Source organism: Miniopterus natalensis, chromosome 15, assembly GCF_054644295.1.
Source record: "Miniopterus natalensis isolate mMinNat1 chromosome 15, mMinNat1.hap1, whole genome shotgun sequence".
NCBI classification, from domain to species: Eukaryota; Metazoa; Chordata; class Mammalia; order Chiroptera; family Miniopteridae; genus Miniopterus; species Miniopterus natalensis.
In genome coordinates, this window is record NC_142095.1 from 6,232,409 (window position 1) to 6,260,405 (window position 27,997).

General features: G+C 41.5%; 1 protein-coding gene and 1 pseudogene across 1 annotated transcript; both read right to left on the bottom strand.

Moving 5' to 3' along the window:
• Nucleotides 1-216: 216 nt before the first annotated feature.
• ABHD5 (abhydrolase domain containing 5, lysophosphatidic acid acyltransferase) lies at nt 217-27,986 on the bottom strand. Its single transcript, XM_087824845.1, has 7 exons — nt 27,948-27,986; nt 16,521-16,606; nt 13,819-14,191; nt 8,226-8,380; nt 5,949-6,060; nt 3,156-3,342; nt 217-2,435 (listed from the first exon to the last, which is right to left on the bottom strand). The coding sequence occupies exons 1-7, from the start codon at nt 27,977-27,979 to the stop codon at nt 2,346-2,348; spliced, it is 1,035 nt and encodes a 344-aa protein (XP_087680971.1). The 5' UTR covers nt 27,980-27,986; the 3' UTR covers nt 217-2,345.
• LOC148091402 (multifunctional methyltransferase subunit TRM112-like protein pseudogene) lies at nt 14,281-15,858 on the bottom strand (annotated as a pseudogene).
• Nucleotides 27,987-27,997: the final 11 nt, after the last annotated feature.

The window sequence follows — 27,997 nt, forward strand, 5'->3', positions numbered from 1 at the left end:
GGTCCAGCCTCCTGTTGTCCTTTCCTTGCCCCTTCTAGTGGGACAGCCTGGGTGCTAGGGATGTGTGGACAGAGGAGGCCACATGTGGAGGTCACACCACGCAGGGCAGCCTTCCCTCAGTGCCAAGCGTTCTGAACACTCACTGGATCCATGGTCCTATAATAACTGGTGTAAACAGACTGGGCCATACTGACAACTCAAGAACATATACAGCAGTTTCCTGTTGTGACTACCACAGTAAAATTTATTCTGTAAAATAATGATGTACATTGTGCATAATTTAGCAAAGATTAAATACTGTAATCGATTTAAAAAAACACTGAGCACCTACTGTATTTTCAGGAGTTTGAGGACTGGTTTTCCCCACTAGCTCCATCTTCACAAAGTAGATATGCTACAGCCCGAGGTAAAATTCAATTTTTAAAAAGAATTATGACAGTATTTTTCAAATAAATCAATCAGTAGGAACACAAGTTCCACTTGACATCTGGGCACATCTTTTTCCTGAATCACTTGGCACATTCATAGCCAGAAACGCCACTAAGTGAACCCAGAAACTTCCCTCCAAGGGCTGGGACCAGGCTTCCCACACAGGAGCCTCCTGTGCAAGTGAAAGCTGTCATTTGTCCAGCAAAGAAGATCTAAGGGACACGGGAGAGTCTGTCAAACAAAGATACGAACTATTACCCAAGTCATCTGTACCACGTGTTTGAACCTGGCCACCTAAAATACTAACTAAAACGTAAAGGCTATTTTTGTTCTAACAGTATAGAAATCTGACATGCCTTGGTGCTCATGTTACTTTCTCACTAACCTACTTAATCTGACAAGTGAGACAAACTCACTGGGAACCTATCTGTTGTGCTTCAGTGTAATCTGCATACTCTGACTATTCTTTTGTAGGGAGATCACGCTGAAAACAACATTCGGTTTTTTTGGCAGTTAATCAAGAGTGATACAACCTTACTTCTACCAACTAGAAATTTCCCAATTAACCATTTTAAAAATGCAACAGTCGAAAGCATTACATCATTATTTGCTCTCGGTTACTGTTTTTATTTACATAACCACCTTCCTCCTAGACAAGAACATCAGCAAACCTAACCCAAACATGCCTCGGTGGTGACAGTCCTATTCCGTTTTCTCCTTCGAAGGGTCTTCTCAGCAGCCAGTTACCACGTGGAGCTTTTTCACAGTTTCCAAAGAGGTTTTTCTCATTTTAAAACAGCAAAAAAGTACTAAATCCAATGGCAGTTATTGTTAAATAGTTTAACCAACCTTATAGAATTTTAGTACAACTTAAAGCATGTAAATTATTTAATCAACACAAAACTCTTAAAAAACACCAAACAAACCCAAGTGCTAGCTCATCTCTGGTGCCATGAGACGTAACAGCACTACCTGTTTTTATATTTAGTGGTAAAAACTAATCCAGTTTTAGCACCGATCTACAAGATTAGATATTAATGAGAGTGTATGATTTGGCTTATTGGAAGGTAACAGTCTTACTATCCCCTCGGAGAGGAAATCAGCTCCTTTTGCTGCATCCTAGCTCATGGAGCAGACTAGGATTAAGGTGAGGAAGGACAGCCGTTAGGGCTTTCCAGTACTGGATCACTTAAGTGTTAATGCTGTGCCCTGCTGACGTAAAATTGCATCACACGTAACAGATCCCAGGAGTTATACTGTTGCAGATATATCAGGATGGATCACATTTAAAATGCTAACCATGGCTTTGCAGCCTTAAATAGACAACAGGAAAATTAATGCTAGTGATCAATTCCTATTCTTTTTAACCAAAATGCTGTCTCATCACTCCATTTCAAAAGTGAAGCATTCTAAAAAGGTGACACATTTTTACAGAAACACATTGAATTTTGATGCATTATATATCAGTTATTAGACATGGTAAATACAAGCAGACAAAAAAAAACAAAGTGCACTTTTACAGTATATAAAATATATGTTCAGAAATCACTTTTTTAAATAGGCAATACAGACTGAAATATAAAAAGTACCTGACATAGCAAAGTTAGATAGAAATGAAAACAATTTCAGTTGAAAAATTACCATTTTTCAGTACAGCAGAGGGACAAACCACCTTTTATTAAAGCTATTAGATTCGGAGGCTCTTGCATATTGACTTTGGTAGGAGAAAGGACAGGCATTCTTCTAGAAGGCACTAACTGGTTTAAGTGTGCAAGCAGCTTCCTAGAGAAAACATGTGCAAAGTACAGTCAAGAAGCCCGCCTGGCTCTTCAGCTGAACCCCTTACTCTTCTGTGGACAGATTACTGCTGAGGAACTGCACCAGTCAGCACGCCTTCCCTGTCCCCGCCATGGTGCTCAGTCCACAGTGTCACAGATCTCTTTCACTTTGTGGTTGAAGTCTTCGGGCTGATCTGCATACACATAATGTCCTGCCCCAAGGATGGCCTGGGAAAGGACAAGCAGTCAGGTGGTCAGCAAGTAAAAGCATTTACGAAAATGATGACATAAGCAGACACTTTGCGATGAAAGTGAGACAGCTGTATGTAAATGAAACACAGAAGGCTAAGCACCATTCTCCTATGGCTGTTAGCTATGATACAGGGTGGGGAGAAGTAGGGTTAGTCAGCAATGCGCATGGAAAACAACAATCAATAATAATACAAGGATCAACTGTGTTTCGTGTACTCACTACCGTAAACCTACTTTGCCCTACCCTGTATATTTCTATCAATAAAGACTGAGAGAATAAAGAGAAAAATCGATTGAAATTTGTTAAAATTTTAACATGCAAAAAAATAAACTATTCCAAATCGGCCACTAATGAAGGGCCAGCAGATAAACTGAACCAAGTGAGAATGTGCTGCCTTGTGAGGTAGGAGCTGGTCAAGGTGCTACTGGACCTGTCCCTCTTTCGGTCTCTCCCACCTCAAAAACACTATGGCTTCAGGAACAGGCAAGGCCCTTACGAAAGACAATCCACCATCTGGACATGAATACTTGTGTGGGTCCAACCCAACCAGCATCACAGTGATCTCAGGTCTTGGACAGAGACTATAGCGTTGAGCTCAGGTGTGAAAGCACGGGGTAGCCTGGAATCTCACTGAAGGCAAAGATGATAGAACAGATTCACCTACAGCTGAAAACACAAATAAGCCACCCACTTACTATTGTCTTCACGTATGAATGTGGTCGTAACGACTGGATGCTGGTGCCGGAATTGCCGTCTATGCAGGACCGGGCACCATAGATCACCGAGACTGGAATGTGAGGGTCCATCTTGCCGATTCGCTGGAGCATTGGCCTTTTTGCCCATCCATAAGGGATAGTCATATTTTTGAACGCTGTCTCACCACTTGAAGGGAAAGAAGAAAATCACACGGGTGACTTCTGGAGAGGAGCATGCATCACACTTCCACCTCTATCAAAACAGACTCACAGTAAGCTTCTGCCCCACTTAAGAAAAAAACCTCAATTAAATAGAAGTCAATTTACTAGAATGTGTATGAAACAACCCACAGAGGATACATACTTCTGTATACGTCCCACAGAAGATATGTGCTTTGTCAAATAAATAAGAATGTTCAAACTCTAGTTATTAAAAAAAGTCATCACCTTCTAAAGCAAAACATGCAGCCCTAACTCCGTCACCAAACGATTACATTTCCTATGGGGATAGTTAAAATACACTTTTCACTCTAACTTATTTCAAATGTAGAAGCTTTTCCACAGGTTCATGGCAGCAGCTTTTTACAGGCAACGGCAAAGCCTATACACCAAGATAAGAAGAAATTCACATTAAGCAATTTTTGTGTATTGTTTATATTTTTAATTTTCTGCATATTACGACATTTGACCTCTTAAAACCTTTCTGGCTGACAGAGGCTGTGCCTCCCGGAGGGAGCTATTTCTTAGAGATGGCCAGGGACTCAAGGGGAACATGCCTTTGATATGCAAACGAAGCGATCAGAGCCCTGCCTCTGCCTCCGGGAACAGAACCTGTGGGCCAACAGAAATGTTCCTCTGCCTTACTCATCCCAGGACCAGCTACCAGGCATCTACAGACTACCCCTGTATCTTCAAGCACACCAAAATTATTCAATCAGCCCGTCCCAAACTGCTCACTCTGCCCTGCCCTGCCTTTCCTGAAGAGCCCCATACAGGCTCTGACCTAGACTTCCCTCCTTTGCTTCTGTTTTCTGCCACCTGACCAAACCCCGGCACTGCTTCATGACCCCTTGGAAGTGAGTATAAAGAGCTGGTTTCCTTGAGCCTCTCCTGTGTCTTCTCTTGCAGCCACGCTTGGCTGAGTGACCATCACACCATTTTGCAAACTCCCAGGTCAGGTCGGTGTTGCTGTTATTTCTGCTATCACAGTACCAGGCATTCTTTTGAATTGCCTTTTATGAAGACTTTAAGTTCCACCATAAGCAAGGCTACCCAGGCACAAGTAACCACAAAAAGGGAGTAAATGAGGAATAAAACACTAAGACCGTGTAGGAAAACACCTGAGGCACCTGGGCAGATGGCTAAAAACTAGGAACGCATCAATCCTTCCACCAGACCTGACTGCCCAGTCACTAAACAGTCTCCTGAGGACCCCAAACCTCTCCGGCCTCCCTCTAACGTAGTGATTAAAGACGGAGGCCACGGCTACGCTTCAACAGCCTCCATAACCTCAATCAACCTTTAGTGAAGCAGCTGTACATATTTGCTGCCAAGAGGGAGGGAGGGAAAAAAGTGAGGGAGACTGTCCCTGCTTCCAGCCTTTCACCCAAGTTTCAGTCTTAGAAGGACGAGGCACCACCACTTCTGTTTTAAAGTGAGGGCCATGGTCCACCTACACCAGAATCATCTGAAGCATCTGTTAACCACACAGCCCAGAAATGCTAAGTCAGACTCTTGGAAACAGGGCTCGGGAATCACATTTTTGACAAGCTCCCTTAATGCTGGTACACAAGCGAGCCCGAGGCCTGGGGCCTCACCTTCACTGATCCCTTCCGGATCCTCAGCCCAGCAACTCTAGGGTCTTGTCTTTCAGGCACCTCCTAGTTCCCCACCATCTTCAGGCTCTGTTTTCTCTACTGGATCCTTGCACCCAATGTCAATATTTTTTAAGTCTTTTTTTAAAAAAAAATATCTTTATTGATTTCAGAGAGAGGAAGGGAGAGGGGGAGAGGGAGAGAGAGAGAAACATCAACGATGAGAGAGTCATTGATCGGCTGCCTCCTGCACGCCCCCAACTGGGGATCGAGCCCACAACCCGGGCATGTGCCCTGACCAGGAATCGAACCCCGACTGCCTGGATCCTAGGTCGATGCTCAACCGCTGAGCCGCACCCGGCCGGGCTTTTTTTTTTTTAAAGAAACATGTTTATTTAGCCCTCTTGCTCCCTCTGGCTACCATGCTCTCTCCTCCTCGTAATTACTGTCAAATACAAGCAGAATCCCTCTCCCCTTCCTCCCACCCCCACTGCAGACATTAAGAGCTGCTTGGTAATGAGAGGGGCAATCATCAAATGAACTTGAAAAAAGCTGCACAGCATCTCCCTGCATTTGGGAGATTAATACTCTTGGCAGAGCAGATGGTTCTAAGAAAATCCATGGTACAGAAAACCATTTACTTGTTTAATCCAGTCCCCCTTTTTGGGAGAACGTTCCTCCTCAGCTTGGGAATGTGGTTTTATTTGAAATCTTTCTCTCTCGACTCTTAACTGCCTCCTAGAGATGCCCGAGACCAAGACTTCCTCATGTGATCCGTCAGCACTTTAGGGGAAGAAAATACGTCTTGCTTTTCAATCTCCCATCAGAATCCAGTACAGTGTTTTACACAGAAAGTGCTCCAAGAATATATGAGTAAATTAAGAATTAGTCATTTAACTACTGATAAAATCTCCTATTCACATATTTCCAAAAAAGCTAAGTCTAAAATACAAATGTAGTACATCGAGGAGATCCTTACCTCGGAGTCTGCACGTTACAGTGGTAGATGTATTCTGTCACAGTATCATCTTCGAACATTGAAGAGTACTTCCGTTTGAAATCAGGCCTCAAACGCTGTACTAGACTTAAACCTAGTTAACAGAAAATGAATGTTTTAAATAATCTGTTTGTTTTAAATTATAATTGACTTATAGGCTACCTAATATAGGAAGTTTTAGTGTTTGCTTATGTAATAAGCACTATATGCTTACCACATAAGTATTCAAATGTATATTTTAGGTGGGAAAAAAGCATATATCCTAGAAGTTGCTCTCAAGTTCCCTAAGGAGAGCTTAAAGAAAATTAAAGTGTCCCATACTGACTTGTAGATGTGCTTTAGTTCAAAAACATGTTAGTTTTCCATGACTTGTTTTTGTAGGAAAATATTCTACTGAACATGGCAGATGAACAGAGCAGCTCATACATAAAATTAACTTGTTAACTTGAACTTCTCCCACAATATATGTATTTCTGTGAAAAAATAGAATTTCTTCTTGGAACACTTGTGGTGCTCCCTGCCAAGGCCATCCAGAGGCTCTGAGGGGCGAGGAGGGACACGGCCCCCAGAGGGAAGGGGATGGAAGCAGGCGCCATCGCCCGGGCTGGGGACGAGTCGGCCCCCTCTGCTTTCACGGCCCAAACTCTAGCAAGCTCTCACTTCTTTAGTGGTGTTCCTCCCTGTTTCTGGAAGAATTATGCAGCTCCATCAAGAATGCTTATGCTGTAGTTAATAGTCTACATTACCCGTCCCCCACGTGCAAGCAATAAACGGGAGGTGTCCCCCTTCTACCACCGTCTCCTAATTTCGTTTCGTACTTTATTTTCCTATAATCGCTACCTGTGTATCTGTGATCAAGTCAAAGCCATTTACTACACAGATTCTTAGGTAGTTCAGGGGAGGAGCAGACTAAGGAGGAGTGGCTCTACTAGGAGGGGTGAAACGGTGGGGGTAGGGAAAAGGCTGCCTATGAGAGGATCGAGGGGTAGTGGTCACAATTCAATCCTGCACCTCGATTCCTGCAGTCCCACTGCTCTCCCCATCCCAAAGGGATGGCACCAGGGCAAGGAGGGGCCAGGCGTGCGCAGAGGGGAGCAGAACCTACAGTCGCCTCCGCAGTGCTTTTCCACCCCTTCATCCACCCCTCAAGCCTCTCCTCTTTTCTTGCTAATAGAACCTGACTCTTGTATATTAGGCAACAATGTGCTCAGGAAAGTAGGCCCTTCACTCCAGCCTGGGAATAAATCATGATTGCTCAGTCACAGAAACTTGTGGGGGTTTTGCTGGTGGGCAGAAACACGAGGGGAGGTCTGTTGGGATGGACCTTCCAAGAAAGCCGTTCTCCCCTGACAAAGAGCACTGTGGAGAAAAGACCATGTTCTGTGCTCTGCTTCTTTCTCACTCAGAGTGCTGCTCTGTGAGACGATGCTTCATGCCAGTGCAGCTGTGAAGATAAGGCCAGGAGATCACAGCTGCAGGCCAAACCCCAACCTCTATGAGCCAGCTACCAGAACAAATGCTAAAACCACTTGCCTCCAGACTGCTCATTAAGGAAATAATCAAAGGCCTTATGGTTTAAACCACTTACGTAGTCAGTTACTTGCAGCTAAAAGCACTCCTAACTGATACAAGCTATCAGAGGGCAGGGCAGAGGTCCAGACGATCATACTCTGTGACAATGAGGGAAGGACACTCTCTGAGGAGCTGAGAGTCAAATGAACTTAAACCAGAGACTAAACACTGGTACCTCAAAATATGACTGAAAACACAAATCAGGAGTCCCCCAAATCTTTGTGGAAAAGAATGATTTTATCTTCTTAACCCTCTGACAGTACAGAACAAGAAAGGAACCTGGGTGTAGTGGTGCCGCCGTCCCCATGGTCAGTCAAGTCAGGCTCCGGGACCTGTGGCTGGATATCACCTTTGCAGCTGGATAGCATCAGCCTGACAAGTGCTCTCAACTGCTCACCAATAGGTCACACAGCACTTCTCCCCAGGCCCAGGGCTGACTAACCTCATCCTCAGCAATTCCCACCTCTCGGCTTTGCTAAGTACCTGTAGTGCTGACACTACAGACTCCTCATCGAGGAGGAGAGTCTGGTTTCACTCATTTTCACGCATGGACTGATACTCTTTAGAGGAGAAAAAGTAAGGTTCCGTTTTGTTTTTAAGATGTTGACTAACAATGGTGATCAGTAAATACTCTACTGCTCTTCTATAAACATTCTGCTTTCCTAGGGTCTAGCTCCAAGCACTCACCGAAGGGTCCTGCAATCCTGAGGCCAGCTAAAGGGTTAAAGGGAGTCAGTGCTGCTCCCAAGGCTCTGATCCAAACTGGAATCGGTCGGTCTTGATCAGCCAGGTCCGGTCGCTCAGGGAAACCCCAAGGCTCCACTAAAATGAGATGACTAACCCTGTTAGGGAAAAAAAAGATTTAAGTTCATTTGGCAAATTCACCCTTGGAGTATCAAGAATTAACAGGATCTATAAAGTGAAAACAGAATGAACCACCTTCAAAACCTTCAGATTAAAAACAAGACTAATGGCTGAACAGGTTACACCATGTGCTTCTTACATGTAAACTTTTGAGATGATAGGATCTGAGGGTGTTATCTAAGGGTACCTGATAACTGTGTGACTATTCTTGAGAAATGGTATTTATTATTATTGTTTAAGCTACACTCTGGCAGATGACCACTCAGAAAAATTCAGTGGTTCAATCTGTCTCAAGGTTGACACTGCAGAAATGACTGAAGATTCGTACTACACTCATAAAATCACTTCAGACACCAATAGCAGTTATCTCCTACGAACCAGTCATTCTGATAACTTAAGAGGTGTTAGGACTTCAAGTGGGTTCAAGAGAACTTTAAATGAGCTTTTCCCAAACATAAGGATAATGTAAAATGAGGGATGAAAAGATCCTAGTTTTGGATCCCAGTTTGGTGAGCAGGAGCACACCTGCCCTACCCACGACATCATGCTAAACTGGCCTAGATTCTACCCTTTCCTCATTTTTTACTGTTTTGCCAGCAAATGAGTTAGTAATCAGTCTTCCGTTTTGACTGCATTTTCTCCAACAGAAAACTTCAGAGCACAGAGCTCCAGGGGCCCTTGGAGAAGTCAGTCCAATCTTTCATCCCACAGATGAGAAGGAAGCTGAGATGCACTGTGACCTGCTCCAGGACATAACGCTAGTTAATGTGGAACTAGGATTAAAATCCCAATTTCCTGACTCCAGGATACTAACAGATGCCAACAGCCATTGGGCAGAAGGCTCTCTCCTAAGGACAGGCTAAGCCACACAGAAGGAAGACACTGGTAAAGGTAAAGCCGTTCACCTTGATCCACTCTAGGCCAGTCCTAACACCATACTCCAGATTTCACAGCACCAAGATTTGTAACTATGAATTTACGTAGAAATGTGTGATACAAGATTATTTCTACAGACTTTGAGTGCCTTCACTCATAAAAGTTTTATGAGACTATTATTTTCTAATATTGTATGGAAGGGGGATGGAAATGAGTTTGTTTTGTTTTAATGGCAGAGACTATCTCTGGTATTTTGACTTCCTTCTAAATTCCTGTTATACAGTCCACATTGGGATCTGAGGAAGGGGGAGGGGGAGGCATGTCAGAGGTATGAGTAAAATTTATGAAACAGCCACCTAGTTGAAAGTGGCAAAGATTCATGTTAAAAAATAGTATTATTCACTATTGACTTACCCCTTAACGAGAAAAATTAACTCTATTAAAACACACTCTACCCTAAAAGATGACTAAATTGTTCTTAAAAATTTGTTATGGGATCTTGCCCAGTCTGCTCTAGGCTATCCCAGACCTGCTAACCCAAGAAGGGGGCAGACAAAGGAAAATTTGAAGGAGGGAAAGTCTAGTTTAGTGATTGTTTTAATTTTGCCTTAGTTTTGGTTTGCCTTGTTTGCTACGGATCTTGAAAGTATCATTCCCAGGTAAGAATGCCCACTTAACAAATTACGCAAAGTGTACATACTAGAGTACATGGCCTTTTTTTTTTTTTAAAGAGAGTAAATTGCTCCAATAATTGTTTGATCCTGTGTCATCAGCCTTTCTTGGTGCTTAGCACACGGTAGATGATCAGTAAACATTTGGAGCATTGTTTTCCCCATGTCTTTTCAGTCCTTGTCTAGAAGGATATACAAATTTTATAAAGTATAATCAAATAGTAAGCACAGTTGTCGTCCAGTCTGGATTTTCCTGGTCCCCCAGATGACATGAGAACATCACCATAATTCCTTATATTAATCTTGCAGGTCATTACTCACTAGTGGGTAGTAAAATTCATTTAGAGTCAGAGCCAGTCTGTTTTTTAATAAAATTATATAATGTGGAACAGGAAAATATATAACAAACGTATCATTCCACAAAACTTTGTTTCAGACACACACACATATAATTCTTACTGAGGGTTATAGTCAAAAAGTTTGAAAACCATTTTTTAAAAATTCTGCAACAATGTCTAAACTGGAGTTATATATATCATCTGCTTCCACTACATGTAAAAAAAAAGACTTCAGAAAATAACTGTTCCTTATTTTGGGTTGTAAGTCTTTTAAATGAAATAGACTATGCAAGGCTATCACGTAAATGTTAGATAGTTACAGAAGCAAAAATAGGAAGACTCCTGGAGGAGAATTCATCCTGGACCCAGAAGTGCAGACGGAAGTGCAGACAAGGCTAGAGCGTGGAAGTGGCGAGTGGTTTCTTTCTTCCTTCAGGAAAGCCAGGCCACAACAGGCTGTGTCTCACAGGCTGTTAGAACCTTGCTGTAGACCAAGTTCCCAGGCTATCTTCTTGCCTCCTTTCTAATGAAAAGGTCATCTCATCTGGCAGCAGTTATTCGGATGTAATGCAGTATTCTCTAAATTGGTATGGTAATCCAGACCCGAACTGCTAATATTCCATAGCTGACAGCATGATGGGATTGCTTGTTCACATCCAGGATTAGAGTGGGTCTACCCAGATGCCACCTGTGAGTCACCCTATCAGACATCTTTGTTGAGCATGAGAGACTGATTCAAACTACAAGAAAAACAAAGAACCAGCAGACCAGGAACAGAAGAACAGCAGCCATCAATTTGGAAACATAAAGAGGCATCTTCCCCAGGTTAGTCACTAGAGGAGGCCTTGAGTTGGAAGACGGTGAGAGAATAATCAGACCCAGAACCAAAACGCACAAGAGAGTCCGCAGGACCTACTTATGGAACAAGGAAAGAAATAAAAAAGGACCAGAAAGAACTCGAGTCAGTGCACAAATGAGGAAGTCTCAGGATGGAGCTAGGCCCAGGTATTTCACATTGTGTCCAAGCCACTGGGGGGAGAATGCGGCAGGTCCAGAGCACAACAAACTAAATACCTCCAACTTCAGATCAAGCAGAACAGCCTTTCTTCTCAAGAAAGACTGAGAAGAACTGCTCAGCCCAGGCCTGCAGAGTCAGAAGACAGAGCCAGGCAAGGTCAAAAGGTCAGATGATCTGAAAACCTTAGTGGCGAAGTAAAGACCAGTTGTACCCTACTCTGTTGTAACTTGGAATGGATCTCTTAGCGAAACACTTTCTAAGTTAATAAAAGTTTCTTAGTGTCCTTTTCTTTAGTTTATAACAAATACTTGAAAGGTGGGTAAGAGACATTTAGAGTAGAGAGATAGTTCCATACTTGCTTAGCTGATACTAGTAAAAGATAAAATGAAGCATATTAAAAATTTTAAGAGTTTATGTGAGCAAAAACTGGTTTGAATCAAGCAGCACCAAACCAGAGGTAGATAGGTAGGAGTGCTCCACTGAGCCAGAGGAAAGACTGGCTGCTTGTGATTCATAGCCCTTAGGTTTTGATTTCCTCACCTTGAGACATTTTCAGGCTTAAATTCTGGTTTGCTTATGTGAGCCATGGCATTAAAGCCACCAGTCTAGTGGCCTTGTTTCATACACTTAACACTGGACACCCACTATATGCCAAGCACAGGGTTCCGAGTGAACTTCATTCATGATTTGGGATATCTGAAAATCTGGAGAACCTCATTATTTTGAAATTAAGTTGTATTTAATAATTTAAGTTATGCAGTTAAAAATATAGGCTTGACTACCCAACACATTCTATGGAGTTCACTCCATATTTAGTAGCAATCAGCCAATTTAAACATGCTAATTATTTCAAGCATTCTCATATTCATCTATTGCTAATATTTGGTGGTTCTGGATCCTGACACTTTAGTTTTAGTACTTTAATTTTATTTCTAGTATTAGGCACAAACAGTCAAAAATCATTTTCTATTAATGTAGTCAGTCCAAGGCAGGGATCACTGGCTTTGTTTTAGATACTTGTTTTGTCAACCATGTCATTCAAAATATGTTGCTATTCCTTTTTATATGTGATTTTAAAGTGCTCATTCCCTTCTGAATTAATGAAACCCCTTATTTCTTTAAATATTTCACAACTGCAAATGAAAATCTCCCCAACTAATCTAAATAGCAGATAGCCACGGCCACGAAGGGTCAGGATTCTAAGACTTAGGCGTTTCATAACCAGAGTCTGGTCAAGAGACCCATGTTATACCTCCAAGGGATAACACCGCAAGACAGACATAATAAACATCCCTTACGAAACAAAGGAAGCCCAACCTCCACAAAGAGCCCTGTTGTCTTACACTAGGAAAGAATCCACTTCCTTCTCTCAGTGGCAAATGTGTGTCACTGAGAATAGGACATAATTAAAGGCAGTAACCCCAAACAGCCAACCAGGAGAAGAAAATTTTCTTTCTTTTGAAACTATCAGTCTGCCAGTTGAAAAAACTATTACTGTCTAGCCCAAACAGTACCATAAACTCTCCATAAAAGTCAAGTGTAAATGCTGAAGTTCAGATAAAGAATCTGTAGAGAAAAAGTTGGCTGTTCCAGAGGAAGAAAACCTCAGGTACACGGGGCTGCTGCTCCACATGTCAAATTCTGTGTCCACAGCACACCTGGAGTAGACAATGGGCAGCCTCCCAGGTGCATTTATAAATGCACTCTGAAAATGACTGTCGTCCAATGTCTCATTCACAGGCCTCAATGTCACAGTTGGTTGCAATTTGGATTTAAAAATTAGTCCAATGGAACAATAACTGGCTACACAAAAATGCTGATATGTCTTGTTTCTTTCCAAAAGATGAACAAAAATGAGCTTTTCTTCTATTTTTCTTTTAGCACTCTAATGTGACTTCCCCTCAGAGAAGTAACATAAATAACAGGAAATAGCATAAGAAAATCAGGTAGAGAAAATACAAAGATTCTGAAGCAAACACTCATTAATTCAATGACTATAAAAATAATTCTATGACAATAAAGGCTAGGGCACAGTATAATCAAAAGCCCTGTAAGATACACTATGCAGGTGTATTTTCTGCAGGTTAGTGGAAACTAGAGCTTAGGGGATAAGTGACTTTGCTCTCAGCTAAAAGACAGCACTAGTCCTCCTAATTCCTAACCTCATGGTTTCCTGCTGCAGCTTATTACCCTGGGAAACCTGCTGGATCCATAGGTCTAATGATAACAGTGGCAGTAAGCAGGGCCACAACAGTTTTTATTTGTGGCTTCAACTGTACATATTCTAAGTTTAACAAGTAGTCCTTTCTTAAGCCTTCTATAAATGTATAGCATGTATAATAGGAAAATCTGGCATCATTAGTTCAGCTACTAAACTGACCATCAGTTGTGACTATTTGGTGTATAGGGTCCTTTAAGAGAATCTATCTTGTGAGGCTCAGATACCAGCAACTACCAAAGACGAGAACGAGAGACCAGCACAAGGGTGCTTCTCTTCTGTCCCCGCCACTTACCTTGATGGGTACTTCAGTGAGTAAGCAGCAGCCAAGAATCCACCCAGGTTGTGTCCAAGCAAGATCACTTTGTCCAGTCCGAGAGCACACCTCCACTCTTCAATGGATTCCACAAACTGATTCTCCACTTCCTCCGCATCATTGTCAAACATGGGTCTACTACTTCGTCCAAAGCCCAAAAGGTCAAAAGCATAGACGGGTCTATTGGTGCAAAGATCTTCAAAATTCAGTGCCCAGAGTCCAAGGCCGCCTCCAAATCCATGGAGGAGAACAAGTGGAGTCTTATTTGAAATATTGTGAGAGAACTTCAGTGTCCATATTTTATTTCCATTAGATATACGAACAGCTTCTTTTTTATATATGCTGGGGACACCTAATAAAAACATGAAAGAGAAATTCTGCTTAGCTTCACTACCTCTGAGAAGGGGAGTATTCTCAGAGAATATGAAACTAATCTGAAATTCACTTACATTATCAACTGAACAATTATACACTTTAAACGCCCCCTTACTTGTTTGTGAGATTCACCTGCAGTGGACAAATACTGGGGAGTTGGGAGTTTCTGCCCTTTAACTAATAATCTCAACTAAAACAGGAAACACAGCATTCATTCAGAGTATTAACAGAGTCCATGTGCCCAAGTGGGGGGAAATGCCACCAGGCTAGAAAGGAGATGATCCAGCTTTACAGTGCCAAACCAAATCACATCAGCACTGAGAACACGGATGTCTGCATATTCCCATAAAAACCATCTGTGATCTCCGTTAGAGAATCCCCCCTTCCGTACGAGCCACTTGCTTTCATGTCTGATATTGGACTAGGGGCAAATTCTCAGTCCTATTTGCAACCCCTAGAACCAAGCAGTAGGGAATCAATATATTAGTTAAGTGCATTAATTGGGCATCTAGTACCCTTTCTTATCTCCTGACAAAAATTTTTGCTCTGTTTTGTTTTTGAACCTTTAATGAGGAAAAAAAATACTGAGCTCAAGGACACTGTTTAGTATGTCATTGGATCAAGGGTTGGGGATACACAAGACAGAACTAGCAAACAGGACATACACAAACAAAGATACACATGATTACAGAATGGAAAACTGATGCCTGGCATGGTTAGGTCTCGCTTTCCTCATCAGTCAGCAGCATGCTGGGGAATCTCCAGCTGATGGGAAGCAGATATGCAGACTCTGGGCATTGTTGGGGTGCCCTCCAACACATCCACCTCCAGCAGCACCTGGTATAGCTTCCTCAGAAATTTCTCATCATGCTCAGACCCATGGGACAGCCCTTTAGGCACCTCAACCAGATGCAAGGTATCAGCACCTTGAAGGGCCAACCACTCCATCTTTGGCATAATATGTGCCATGAACACAAAGTCAGGGTTGAGCTCCACAGGGCTGATGAGGACCTAGGTAGCCTGGAGGCACAGGGGAAGCCACAAGACTCCCTCTCCACCCTGCACATGTGAGCTCAGCAGCTTGTAAGAGCTTTTTTTTAAAATAAACCTCAATGACATCTTTCCCAGCTTTGCAGAGAACAAAGCATACAAAGTGAATAGAAATTTATTTGCATGTTGCAAATTCATTTATGATGACTAACTGTCCCCTCCTATGGCTATATCCAGCCATGACGACTTACTCCTGAATCACTGGAATGCACAGGCAAGAAAATTCATTTGTGGTAGATAGGATGAAAAACATACATGACACACACACACCTGCACATATGTACACAACCACTCATGTGAACTGCACCACTTAATCCATGCCTCTAAATTGTACCAGCAGACAAAACTATACCACAAACACTACTGCTTAAAAGTATACCCGCGAATACCTGGGAACACCCTGACAATGCAAGTCTGGGTGAATTTCACGTCCATAAGAAACAGACAAAAAGGCTTCCACATCATTACAAACATAGAATTAAAGAATCCCAGAATACTAGAATGGAAAGGAATTTTAAGGACCATCCCCTCTTGTTTTATAAAGGTAAGCATCAGGAAGCAGAGAAAAATGACTTGCCCAGTAAATCTTCTATTATGAAATTGTTTTGACCTCAAAGATCTCCTAAAGGATCTACAAAGATCTCCCTTTTAGGAGATCATGAGGTCAAAACTATTTTCATAACAATAATAAGAACTTTATTTGCCTTTTCACTCTTATTCTCTGATGGGTATACAGTGGAGTTTCCCAGAAATCACAAAATGTGATTACCAACCGTCTAAATGCAAAAGCAGATATGAGAATCCAGATGCTTTATACTAAACCAGACAGTAAAGATATCTGCAAGCATGTAAACGATACTACACTTCTTACTACATTTCTGTTTGGAAAGTAGTCATTTTTAAAAAATATGCTATTTATTTTAACCTGTAATGGGTTTATTACTATTATTTTAAAATAAATTAATAAATTAACATATTTTAAATTATTCAGTGTTCATTTCTAACATCATAAATGATAGCCATAAACAAAGCTCCTTAGGGTCCTTACTATTTTAAGAGTATACCAGACACACAAGACCAAAAAGTTTGAAAGCCTCTGTCCCCCACATTTAGGCACTTGCTGATGACATGGAGAAGTCATGTTAGTTGTTTTGTCCAACAACTCACACACCACAAAATCTTAAGTTTCAGGACAATGTGAACATTGGACCTATTTTAGCAGACGGCTCATTTAACTCATAAGAAGAAAACCTTACATTTTAAAATTTTCTCTTCAGCTTCTTTAAGGTGTGATGTAGACGTAGGGCACCATGTGGGAAGCCAACCAGTTAGCCATCCTGACCTAGAGCACCAAAACAAAATACAAAGAGGTGAGGTAATGTTCTTCTCAACTCCTGACTTATACACAGAGAAGGAAAGCAGAACAGGAAACACTGTTTGTGTGAGGGTAAAGCTATCTATGTGACAAAATTCACCTAATAGGTACAAAGCATTGTGATCAAGTACTGGGATACAGACATTCAACTTCAGCCTGTGAACCTACAAGCAGGTATCAAAGTCCATCTAGCTTATCTTTGTGGATAGTCAGATTACAAATAATTAAGCAGAGATTAAAAATGGGCAGAACAAGAAAAGATAAACCCTGGCCTGGTAGCTAAGCTGGTGAGAGCATTGTTCTGATAAGCCAAGGTTGTGAGTTCAATCCAGGTTAAATGCATAAATACGTGGAACAACAAATCGATGTTTCTCTCCCTCTCTCTCAAAATAAATAAATAAAAAATTTTAAAAAATACTTAAAAAAAAAAAGACAAAAAAGTCATTCCCCTACCCCGTTCATTGCAAGATGTCTTCTTATCAGGATGGAAGTGCACAAAAGTCAGTGACCATGAGCAGGTTCATTTCCATGGTAGGTTCACAGCAGGTAAAAAAGGTACCTGCTATGAAGGTTGAGAGAAGAGAAGCCTTATTAAAACATGAGGCTGTTTTTATAATAAGACTTTGAATCTCACAGTGAAGAGTAGAACGTTAAAGGATTTCCTGTCTGTACTCCTTCCTTTTTGGCAGGGGTGGGGAAGGTGGAGTAAACCTATAGGTGGCCTATAACGGCAAATTCCAGAAAACCCCTCTCAATCCAGCTGAAATGATAATGAAAGTTATAGGCTTATAGCTTTAAGTCCAGAAGAAGAGGGATTTCAGGACTAAGCCTGGCTCCATTTCTCTGTAATCCTCTCTTCTGTGCCCTTCCCAGGGACTGGCCCATGTACAATCTGCCTAGTTAACTTTAGCAGAAAAGCTTTGGGTTCCAGCAAACAGTCAATGAAAAGAATGACCCAGGCATCTGGCAGGAGACAGCTGAACAAAGGGAGAAAGGAAGCAGGCCTGAGACAACAGGTGAGGAAAGAAGTGCGGGCACCGGAACCGGAACTGAGAGGATGAGCCTTCAACTCCTGCCCTGGTGATAAGCAGAAGTTGCTTTTGACTTGATCTTCATAGATGAGCAGGATGATTTCAAAGGTGGAGCAGTACTTCAAGCACTTCCAGTGAAGGAAAAGGCACCTGAGTCCACGTACACAGGAAGTGCATAATGCATGCTCTAACAAGTGCACTGGTTGTTTCCAAAGGCTGCTGTAACAAATTGCAACAAACCTGATGGCTTAAAACAACAGAAATTTATTCTATCACAGTTTGGGAGACCGGTATCACTAGGCTAAATTAAGGGGTCAGTGGGGGCCATGTTCCCAGTAGAGGCTCCAGGGGAAAATTCATTCCTTGCCTCTTTTGAGTTCTGGCGGCTGCTGGTATCCCTTACCCATGGCAGGGTCACTACAGTTCATCACCACATTGCCTTCTCCTTCCTGTGTAGTCTTCTCCCCTTCTGCCTGCCTATATTCTCCCTCTGCCTTTCACTTGGAAGAACACTAGTGAATGCATTTAGGGCCCACTCAGATAATCCAAGGCCATCTCACAATTTTAACTGAATCAGTTAAGTTAAAAGTCTGCAAAGTCTTTGCCATATAAAGAAACATTTACAGGTTCCAAGGATTAGGACATACCTTTGGAGACCATTATCTTTGAGGACCACTACCACAAATAGCATGGAGTGTGTCCCAAGATAAAATATGTAGAAACATTCAATAAATGGTAGTTGACATTATACTGATGACAATAATAATAATTCACTAAAATGATGTGGCATTAATTAGGAAATAATTCCTAAAATAGAGTTTTAGCTAAGGGCCACAGGAGTTCAAAGACAGGAACTGACAAAGACCTGTCATTCTGCATCACTCCTCACCTCAAAGTTAGGGCTACTTCCCTCTAGCTGACCTATTATGGGAGACTCAGTCTTACACTTGACACTACTGTATCATTTTTGCCAGTTTTTACTCTTTCTATTCCCTAGTCAAACAATATTCCCTGTCCTCTTGCTTCTTGGTTCTGAACATCCTTGGAATGTGCATCTCCCCTGCCTTTCACGATTCATTACACCTCTCACCAATCTCAGATTAGATTTCATTTCCCCAAACAGGACTAGATCAAGGTGGCAGGATGGCACCTTATACTCAAACTTTATTTTCTTACTTCCCGAACTGTTTTATAAAGTTCTTATTTATTCATCAGTATAAATACAGTATTACCCAACTTAATATCCTTGATGGTAACGACTCTGTGCTCATGACTGTTTTCTCAATTTCTATTCCAATACCAGGCATATTGATATACATTGATGATATGAATGAGAAAAGTTATTGCTTCATCTGAAATGAACTGGTTGCAATGAATTACAAGAGAATCATTTCAGTAACAAGGTAATTTTCTGGGATGATAAGGAAGTTCTCTATTTTAAGAGGTGACTGAATGACAGAAGTATGTGTATGTCAAAATTCAACACGTGAACACTTACAACCTTAGCAGTTCATAAATCAAATTTTACACCAAAAAAAGTAAAACAGGCTGGATTTGATAACTGGTTGGGTATAAAGTTGTAACAGAGGCTTTCTAGGTTTCTGTCTTAGCTGCTACTAATAACATCACAGACCACATGAGTAAGAATAGGTGTGAGTAGAGAAGTGTGCTAAGTTTAAATATACTTTTAAAAACTCCACTTTTGGATGGGGTGACCCAGCATCCAGCTTTTTCTAAGCTCTGCAGGCTCATCCTCCTGCATTCCCCTTCCCCATGTAATTCCTCTGGGCATTATGTGTAACAGGCAGTCAGTAAACGTTTGCTGAGCGATTAAGTCCCTCACAATGTAGGTTACTCTCAGCCCAAGTTATCCCCTTATTTCATAGATGTGAAAACTGAGGTTTAGGAGTGTTAAGCACCAGGCAGGTTCAAGAGTATACAGCTAGCAAGTTAAGTGGTACAAGTCACTTTTCTCAGGTGATGACCTTCCTTAAACTGTATGAGTTCCCATTATCTACAGGGTAAGTCACATTCCTTAGACCTGCACAGAAGATACATTATAGCCTGTATTATAATGAGGCTCTCTAATGTTTTCTGCTGCTAGTGTCAAACCTTTTGCACTGACAGGATAAGATGATAAGACTCTAGGCACCCCCCACAAGCATTCCATGTAACTAATCATCAAAGGATAAACTAATGTAAAACATTATTAATATTAGCCTTCTTGGAAATACATACACCTATTTACAAATTATCAACGAAAACCAATTTAAGGCTTCAGCAATGAACTTGTCAGTTTATTCAACAATTTTTCAATTGTTGGAAAAAAGCAGTTAACAAACAGTTAAAAGAATCTCATGATCCTTAGAGTTTAAAGAATTTAAAGTAACCATTACTGAGCAGACGCTCTTTTGTCCTTGCCCAGGAATGGCCATAAAGTTCCACGTGTGTTCACAAAAATATGAGCTAGTACCGAGAACTTAAATTACAACTCAGCCTCACTACTTTTCTGAAATATCCCTCAAATCAAACACAGTTCTTTGCCAGAGAGAATCAGAGGTCAGAACAGAAAAAAAGAAAATTCAAGTGAAATGAACTATAATCTACTATTACTCCAATTGACGTCATAGACATGTTGGGGAAAAGAAAACACAAATGCAATCTTTGTTTCAGTAGTAAGAAAAGAATTACAGTCTTTGAATTCCTACAATGTACAAGGAACTAGAGTTTAAAATGTTATATACCAGGAATTATGTCTACCTCTCATCATAAATCTAACTTCCAAAGGACAGGATGTCTTGCCCATGCATTCTGTCTCCTAGTGATGGGCTTAACTCAAAGAGAAGAGACAAAATAATATTTTTATGTTTGCCAAGTCTAGTGCATGACATTAAAAATTAGGTCTTTTCAACCACAAGAGACCCACTAACACTCTTCATGTTTTCACAACCTTTTCATCAAAGCAGATAATTTTTTTAAGTGGAGTTTTAAAAGTATATTTAAACTTAAAAAAAATCTATATTTAACAAAACATAGTACAATATTTTATTTTCACTCACAATGGAACTGTATAATACCTCTCTTCCCCTACGTCCTGATGTTTCTGTCTAATCAGTTTCACCATAACCAGATTTTACAGAAACTGTCTTCTACTTCCTAGAAATAATCTACAGGGTTGAGCACCAGCACTAATGAGCTCAAAGGCACATTTCTCAAGGGTGAAAGGCAGGGGTCTATCTTTTCCATCCTTTCGCTGATCACCCTTTGTTCACAAGTTCCCGCCCCTTAGCTTGCCACCTCTATTGCTCTCAACACCTGCCCAACCTCACCTCCTGTCTTCGGGGTAACTTAACCTCATCCTCAAAGATACTCTCTGCCCCTTCCACATGATCTCCTATGTCAGTGTTGTTCTGCATTTCTAGTGTAGGACTAGAACTAAGGACATGATACTGTAACTAAGGACACAAGACTGAAGCTTGTCAGATATCCAGCCATTCTTCTGAGGTCACAAAATCAAAAGTAAAAATTAAATTCATGTGGCTCACTTATAAAAGAGTGAACAAAATACCAAGATGCCTCCTCACAGCTTTGGAAAATAAATAGAAAAGCAAAGTTTAACTTCCTTATTTTATTTAAGCAGATAATCAATAAACACCATCTACTGTTAAGGCTCTGATTTCAGAAGTGACCCAAGTGTCAAGCACAATATAAAGAAAAGTCATTCACTGGGCAAAGACATTTGCAGATCATATATCTGATAAGGGGCTAATACCTAAAATACATAAAGAACTGATACAACTCAAGAACAAAGAAACCAATCAGACTGCAAATTGGGCAGAGGGCCTGAATAGTTTTCCAAAGACACAAAAATGGCCAAGAGGCACATGAATAAATATTCACTGCAACATTATTTACAATTGTCAAGATATGAAAGCAATCTGAATGCCCACTGGTGGTTAAATGGACAAAGAAGATGTGTTTGATACAGCCAATGGACTACAACTTAGCAACAATAATAATAATGATAATAAAGAATGCTATCCTGTCATTTATAACAATATATATGAACCTTGAGGGTATTATGCTAAGTGAAATAAGTCAGAGAGAGAAAGACAAATACCATATGATATCATTTATTTGTGGAATCTAAAAAACAAAACAAAGAAAAACCAATCTCTTAGATACAGAGAACAGATTGGTGGCTGCCAAAGGGGAAGGAGTTGAATGAAATGAGTGAAGGGAATCAACAGGTATAAACTTCCAGTTTTAAAATAAATAAGTCATGAGAATGTAATATACAGCATGGTGACTATAGTCAATAATACTATATTGTAAATTTTAAAGTTACTAAGAAAATAAATCTTAAAAGTCCTCATGGTAAGAAAAAAAACCTTCTGTAATTATGTACATGGTGACAGATGGTAAACAGACTTAGTGTGATCAATGTATATAAATGTCAAATCATTACGTTGTACACCTGAAACTAATGTTATGTTGCATGTAAATTTTACTTCAATGAAAAAAAGAAAGAAAAGATATAGGAACTATACCAATCTATGAAAACAGAAAGGTTCATCAATGTGCACCAAAAGGTTTTCTTGTTTTATAATTTCTGTAATAAATACAGGGAAGGAATCTTTCTAGTGAGCAGACTTCTAAGAAAATCTTTAAGACTACAAGATGTAGCAATTCTAAGGAAAGTCAAATAAGATGTGCTTAACATTAATAGAGTTTATTAAGAATATGATTTTAAGTATCTTAAGTTTGAGAGATAAAACAAAGTTTCCTGGTAATCCCGGTTTTGTTCTCTGAGACTGTCTAAACCTGAATTGCACAATCTCTAAATATTGTGAAACAGTGAAAGAGGTTTCAGAGTATTCTGAAGAAAATATACAGAAATCTGGCCAATTTCCACACACTCTTGGCCACTTAAATAACATTTCTAATTAGGTTATAAGTAAAGAGGATTTCATTATATTACAGTTTTATAAATGGCCTCCATCCTTATGTGGGTACTGTCAAGAGAAATTAGGTCTATTATTGCTCTCTATAAGCTACTCTAAGCACGGTATTCTATTTCATTTAGAGAAACCGTGAGGTTTTGATTTTTGTTATGAATATTCAAATTAAAGGTGCATATACACATATTCCTCTGAAATAATTCCTCACCAATGAATGATCGAAAACTTCCAAATTGGACATTGTAACACTTGGACAAATAAAAACCTTCTTTTCTGAGAACTGACTTTTTAAATCTCATTCTTGGAAAAGAGGAAAACAAAACAAACAGAGTATATCTCATATGACCATAATTTAAAGGATTAACATTCCATTTTATTTTTAAATAAATATTTAAATGATTTATCACTAACCATTAGATCAATGACAACACAGGCCCTTAATCTATTTTAACACATAATTAACATTCTTTTAACTTTTTTTTCATTTCTAACCTGTAATTTTTAAAGACCCAGAGTTGGAGAATCAGTGTTTCAGACATAGCCCTGTGTTGGTAATATTCTCCCCCCAGCCGTTTCCTACCTTGTCTCACACAGTAAGCAAAGCATTCTGTAGTCAGACACAGCATCAAACATACTTTTAAAGAAAGCTGCATGTGCAATTTAGATTTGCACTGTAATTTAAATTGCTTAACAAATTCAAGTGGCATTTCATGTTAGTTCTAAAATAAGTTCATCCACTAGATAAAGAAAATTAAAAATCCCAGGTCTCAAACTGAATATTTTTTAATAAAATTATCTTTCCACATGATTTTTTATGATTCACCATCAGGAGTGGGGAATTACAGAACCACAAGGCTAGACTGAAAACCTAACAATATGATGTTTCTGAACTGCTATTATAGATAATATAAGCCAAATCTTTAAGGACTCTTTCAGAAATGTTTATAATTTTGAAATGTATTATGCAGTGTTGTTTTCAATAAAAAATGGACGTTTCTGGGACTTGACAGTTTTTTTGTTAAGTGCTTTGTCACAGGACTGAAATCTGTATTTGCTGGTCTGTGACTGGCACTTTGGAGAACAGGCAAAACAGTGAAGCCTGGGATGGCTCATCCAAGGTGAAGAAATAGACTCATATTCTCAACCTCCCCGAAATAACTTAAATTCATGATCCTAATTGTTGTTCCTAGACAAATTCAAACGCTGAATTCTTATGAATATATCTTTTGATATTCTTTGAATATCTTAGGATGAAAAATTTAAGTCACACAGTTGCAAAACATATAATCAACTACTAGGTTTTTTCGTAATGTTTGTGCCAGCATAAATTTATTTAATTCAATAAAAATGTATTGAACTTTACTATTTATAAAGCTCCTGTAGGCTCCTACCAGACATCTGAGTAAAACAAAAGCTTTGTCCTCAATGGGCCGACAAAAAAACAACAAATAACTATACAACATGATCATGGTATCTCCCCTGCCAGGTAAGTATACAGTATAGTTATATACAAGTAAATATACTACAAAAGATGACATAAGTGCCATAAAGAAAGTTAAGGAAAAAAATGAGGACCTTTAAAGAAAGGGAGATCGCAATCTGTTTTGGATCAGAGACAACAATGTGAACTCAGCCACAAGGAAATGGAGCAACCAACGTGCTTAGGAAACAATGAGAGAGACACCAGGGCTACAGCCTTGTGCACAAGAGGAAACGTGACTCCAAAGAGAGAGAGGAACCACTCTGCCAGCAAAAGCCTTTGCAGTCAGGCTAAGGACCTATAACAAAGCCACTGTGTGTACCTGTGCTACAGACAAGACTGTGCCTCTTGGGGATGTCAAAGCAAATAATGAAATAAGCTATGTTGAGAGCACAGGAATCGAATGGGTTACTGAGGCCTGCAATACTCCAGAAATGGGAGTAAGGAGGGTCTGGACAGGTGGCTCCCAGGTGACAGTGGGAATGGAGAAGTGACGTGCTTAGAATCCACCGGACTTGGTAACAGTAACAGATTTGGTATTCAGGGCAATGAAGGGGGAAAGGGGAACTGAAAGATAAGGCCATGGTTCTGAATCTGGATGACCAGGAGAACCCTAATCAAAGTGTCCTAATAAAATCAGGGAAGTCAAAGGGAGAACTGAGCACTTTGTATCGTTTGGTTCAGGGAAAGGAGGGTGCAAATAAGATCCTGTCTGGACATGCTCACTGGAGGAGCCAGCTGCAAACATCTGGCACATAATCGGAAACGTCACTAGGCGACTGAAGGGGGCTCCACAGGAGGGTGAGATTTTAGTTCTCACAGTGGAGATGTGTCAGGCGGGTGACTAAACAAGATGAAAAATGGAAACAAAGAGGAAGACAGAATCTTGGAGAACGACTACATTTAGAGAGTGGGAATAAGAAGGGAACCTAATACAAGTGATTATCGGTCTGAAGAGAAGCAGCAAAATGTTAAGAGCCAGAAACTCTGATACGCGTTTCAAAAAGGAGTAGCCATCTTTCACGCGCCAAACACTGAAAAGGACCGAGAAAGGTTAAGTACAGAGAAAAATAAAAGCCCACTGCGATGTGGCATTGAGGAGTTCTGTGATTTTAAAGAAATCACATGGCAAAGGTTTGGGAGGTGGCAAAAGAGAGGAGTCACTGACTTTAGCAGTCTTTTAAAAGATAGAAATTCACTCTCCTATCTCCAAGAATGAAAGTCAAATTCTAATGTAAATCCTGTGGGGTGCCGGTAAATCCACTGGCGGGGAAAGAGAGGAAAAAATCCCTTATTTATAGCATCTGATGACTCCCATGGTGTAAATACTACCACCATGGCTGATTTTGAGCTGCTGACGGGTATCAAATTCCTGAGAATTTGGCAATGGCTGCCAGTACAAGCCAGCTACAGCACACCGGTGCGAACTACCTATTTTATAGTCTACGCTGCAAGTGAGCAATGCTGTGACAGCTTTCCTCTAAACTCAACTGACACTCATGCTCTGGGACAACCTTACGGCAATTCACGGAAGTCTACCCTACTCTTGTTACATGTAGCTTTCTTAACTTTATTGCAACTGAAAGGGATCAGATGTTGAAAGCCAATGGCTCCCAGGCATGCCCCTCTTCACTGAGTCACCAAGGAAGAAACAAGAATCATATGTTCTAAAAACCTTCCTAAAATGTTGTATAATTGTTTCCTTTGTTAGTGTCATCTTTCCATCTAAACCTGAAATGTCTTAAGGATAGGAAACTTGATTCAAGACTTCTGTTTTTCCACAATCCACTTGGCCGTTGGGATAATTCTATTGTTGGTTAACCAGAAAATTTTTTTAAACAGAGCTCTGTGTCAATGCAAGGGTTAAATAAGTGTCAGTTAAGTAAGCCAAAGGAACAAGAACAAAATGTCCCAAAGGAGTTGCCATCCCAGTGAGGGGCAGTGGAGATACGGAGAAAGCACCTTACACTAAACCCCGACACTTAGGGGCTCCAATTCAGCCCTACTCCTTGCTAGTCCCTGGGTGCTAGTAGCGGCCCAGTTGCAGGCCCAACTGAAAAATGGGAACAGCAATACCTAGCACATGGGGTCAACTTTAGGTTTAATATGAGCACATTTAGGAACACCCATCAGGAGCAGGTACTTGCTGTCCTGCTTGGTACAGTTCAGAAGGCCATGTGAGTTTGGACACTGGCTGCCGCTCAAGTGTATTGCCAGGAGTACCAAGGAGGCCCACCTCTGTCGTGGCACTATGGCTAGTCAGCTGCTAAGGAATTTTTATAATCTGTCCCCAGTGACCTCCAGCCATCACCCAAAGCCACAAATTCCTTTCACGGCCAAACCCTGGACTTCCAAGCCCCCCTAAAACAGGGAGACAAAAGTGTCCACCAAAAAGCAGTCTCTAAAGAGCCAAACACCTATGACAAACTATATGGAAAGAAGCAACCTGTGAGGTTCCCACTTGTGTCCACATGACAATCAGCGACTCACATGAACAAGGAAGTTCAAAAACAAACCAAAACAATGGACCCGTTTATAGCATAAAAGAAACTCATGGGAAGAACCTAGCTTCTAATATTTGGTAACTCCCCCCAGCCCTGCCCCGCCCACACCACTATTTCCAAAAGCCGTCTTCATGGTGCTCCACATTCTCTTCCATCATCCGATTATGTCTCCCGTGCAAACTTATCCAGACACCTGAAGTAGAATTGTTATCCAAATGTTACACACACGGGGGAGCACAGAAGTTTGTTTACTCTCCAATACAAATGACTAGCCTGGAGAAAGAAGGAACTAAAGTTCACATTTTAGCTAGAATTTTCCCACTTAGCCACTATTTGTCTATTGACAAGGGCATGAAGTTAGTTACAAGTAAGAAGAAGAATGTAAACTTAGTATCTCAAAAAGCTTCACATTAGACAACCGTCTTCCAACTTTCAGTTTCCAACCTACAGGGTGTCCCCCCAAAATGTATACACACTTTAACAGCTGAGAGCTCAGTTTTGAAAATGAAATGTATTTCAATAAACACTGCCTTCATAATTATTCAAACTGTGTGTACACATTTTTGGGGGACACCCAATGTATGTGTCTTCTGGGACACACACACACACACACACACACAGAAGAAGTTAAAGATTCTTCTTAACCTGCTATCCATATCGTGTTAAGTTCCTAAAAAGCACTTGTAAATTAAACGTTTTCTGAAACCCTCTCCCCTAACCCCCGTCCCGTCGCGACGGGCTCCTCCTTCCCTGGACACCCCCAGTCCCGCGGCTTCTGGGGCGAATTCGGGCCGAAGGCGGCGCCGCCCCTTCCTCCAGGCTCTGGGAGCTCGGCCGGGCGGCAGCTCGGTCCGGCCCCGGGCTGGACGGAGCGCCGCGCGCACCTGGAGGCGGGAGCCGCGCTCGGAAGTGGGCAAAGCCACTCGGCCGTTTCCGGCGACTGGAGTCAAGAGCGGGGACCGCGCCGGGGCAGGACGGGGTCCGGGGTCCGAGGCCTTCGCGGCCCCGAAGGAGAGCGAGCCCCGAGGACGACGAGCCCGGGGCGGGTGCCGGGCTACCGTCGCTACGACCCAGGGGAGACGCTGACACCACACCGCGGCGACCCCTGCGCGGGGTCAAGCGGCCTCTGGTCACCGCCGGGGTCTGACTCAGTCACCTCCCCGCGCCCTGGCTCCGACCGGCATCGGTCTGGGGCCGAGCGGGCCCGGTTTCTCCTCCGGGCGGCGCGAGGAGGCGGTCCGGCGAGTCCCCGGCGCCTCGGCCCGGCCAGCCTCGGCCCGGCCCCGCGTGAACGACGCGCGCCCGAGCCCCACCAGTCCCGGTCGCGCTCACCTTTCGCCAATGTCCTCGTCCTCCGCCGCCATTGCCGCCGTCGCTGCGCA

What these genes read in the sequence shown, in the direction of transcription:
- ABHD5 (XM_087824845.1), bottom strand. Translation starts at nt 27,979, where the DNA reads ATGGCGGCGGAGGACGAGGACATTGGCGAAAG. An exon ending in TGAAGAGAAAATTTTAAAAT is followed by an intron (nt 14,192 to 16,520) that starts GTAAGGTTTTCT and finishes TGTTTTTATTAG; the next exon opens with GTGTCCCCAGCATATATAAA. An exon ending in TCACTGAAGTACCCATCAAG is followed by an intron (nt 8,381 to 13,818) that starts GTAAGTGGCGGG and finishes TTTCCCTAACAG; the next exon opens with GGTTAGTCATCTCATTTTAG.